The sequence below is a fragment of the Echinops telfairi genome, unplaced genomic scaffold, assembly GCF_000313985.2.
Source record: "Echinops telfairi isolate 266 unplaced genomic scaffold, ASM31398v2 ScPeMD7_7457;HRSCAF=8495, whole genome shotgun sequence".
Classification (NCBI taxonomy): Eukaryota; Metazoa; Chordata; class Mammalia; order Afrosoricida; family Tenrecidae; genus Echinops; species Echinops telfairi.
The window spans coordinates 29,627,713-29,629,742 of NW_022111357.1; the positions used below are offsets into that span (position 1 = coordinate 29,627,713).

At 52.9% G+C, this 2,030-nt stretch overlaps 1 protein-coding gene across 1 annotated transcript in view; it reads left to right on the plus strand.

Annotated features, from left to right (window-relative positions):
• CASP9 (caspase 9) overlaps positions 1-2,030 on the plus strand; it is a 24,693-nt gene that overhangs the window by 7,433 nt on the left and 15,230 nt on the right. Inside the window, exon 3 of the mRNA XM_013005375.2 lies at positions 1,603-1,634. Coding sequence (XP_012860829.1) covers positions 1,603-1,634 — 32 coding nt within the window. The remainder of the gene's footprint in view (positions 1-1,602; positions 1,635-2,030) is intronic.

Here is a 2,030-nt window from a genome sequence, read left to right on the forward strand (position 1 = left end):
CGAATACATTGTGATATACTGCAGCTGCCAGACCAGAGAGAAGAAATGGCCCCTTCTGGGGTATGTGGTATATAGTTAAGGAACCCTAGTGGTGCTGTCGGGTTAGCATTGGACTGTTAACCCCAAGGCCTTTGGTTCCAAGCCTCTAGGCGCTCTGGGGGAGAAAGATGAGGTTATCGGCTTCCATAAAGATTTACAGCTTCAGAAGCCATGGATAGGGTTGCTATGAGTTGGAATTGACTCGGTAGCAGGGGATTCCTTTTTATTTAAGGATATATTCGATGGCAGTGGGTTCGTTTTTATTTCAGGATATATAGTTAGGTCAGCACAAAGGTTTCAGAAATGGTGGTTAGAAAAGGCCGCATTAAAATTCCCCCATGGAGTCTAGACTCCTGTCAAGACTGTGAGATGGAGGTAGGGCTCTGCCTTCAGACCGCTCCATGGACATGCACCAAGGGCCTCAGGTCTCTTGAACAGAGTATTTCCTGAGGGCCTACTGTGTGCTGAGCCCCAGGGCTTGTGCAGAGAAGGAGCACCTGCCCTTCTGCCGCTTGTCCATACTCGTCTGTGTCCAATTTCTTCCTTTTCTTTCATCTCAGCATAGTTTTGAGACTGTCCACATCTTTGTGTATATCAGCAGCTGGTTCTCTTTCAGGCTGTGTTGTTTTCCGCTTGTAGGGCCGGATAACACGTTGCTTATCCATCCACTTGGTGATGGATGTCTGGGCTGCTTCCCGTGTGGGGCTCTGTGAGTAAGGCTCAGACCGTGAGCATTCAGAGTCTCGTTTTCGTTCTGCCCTGTGCATTCATTTCCCTTGACTATACACAGGGGAGTGGGCTGTCAGTTGGATGGCAGGTGTGTGCTTAACGTTATTGCTGTTCGCGGCAACGACAGTGACTCACACTGACTCCAGGCACAATGTAGATACTGTTGCCCAGTCCTCCACCGTTTCCATGTTCAGGTGAAGACCAGGCTGTTGGGGCCCAGAGTTCCCCTTGATTTTGGAAGTAGATTGCCAGTCCTTTCTTCCAAGTCTGCCCTAGTCTGTCTTAACCTGGAAGCTCTGTAGAAGCCTGCTCAGCATCACAGGGACACACAGTCCCCCTCCACTGGTAGGCTGGTGCTGAGCATGAGGTGCACTGGCTTGGAGTCAAACCTCATTTTTCCTCCGTGTGGGCTGAGACTTCTCCCACCTTACTCCCCTCCCCTCACCGCAATCAAGTCCGTTCTGACTCACAGCCACCCCACAGGTCAGGGTAGAACTTCCTCTGTGGGTTTCTGAGACTCGATTTCTGGGAGTAGAAAACCTCTTCTTTTTCTTACGGAGCAGCTGGTGGTTTTGAACTGCTGACCTTGTGATCAGCAGCCTGTCATGTAACCACTATGCCAACTGGGTTCCCACTGGACTACTGCCCTCTTAACTTGATTAGAAACCACCCAGTGCTTCTTCACGGGGGTTGGACCACATGTGACCCCCCACTTGCAGGGCTGTGGACTCCCGGGGGCCAGCCCTTCTTAGTTTCCCTTGGTTCCCTCCCAGCGTCTCTCTTGCCCCCACCCGCTGGACTCTACCACTCATGGTTCTTCCTCTCTCTCCCCAGATGCTCCGAGATGGGGAAGAAATGCGGATTTGGTGAGTCACCATGTCATTTGGGGTCAGTTGCTCTGGCTTTGGGCTCTCCATCCCCAGGTCCTTCCCTTTGAGCATGTGGGAACACAGGGGACCCGGCCCGGGCAGAGGCAGCTTTACACTAGGTCTCCCACAGCCCCTGCAGCGGCTCCTTGAACCTGCTCTTTCCTCATCGGGGGTAGAGGCAAGTGATCAGATCTCCCTGGGTGGGCTCAGAGTGGGGTGTGTTATCCACACCAGACCCAGTCACTGTCGCTCCCCAGTATGTACTGGGTGACACCCGTGTGCCTGCCCCGAGTCCCAAGCTGGAGCTACACGGTGTGCAGACACGTGTGTTTCAAACTCGTGTGGAGTCACGAGGAGTCCATGGGAGACAGAGTTTGACAAACGCACGCACAC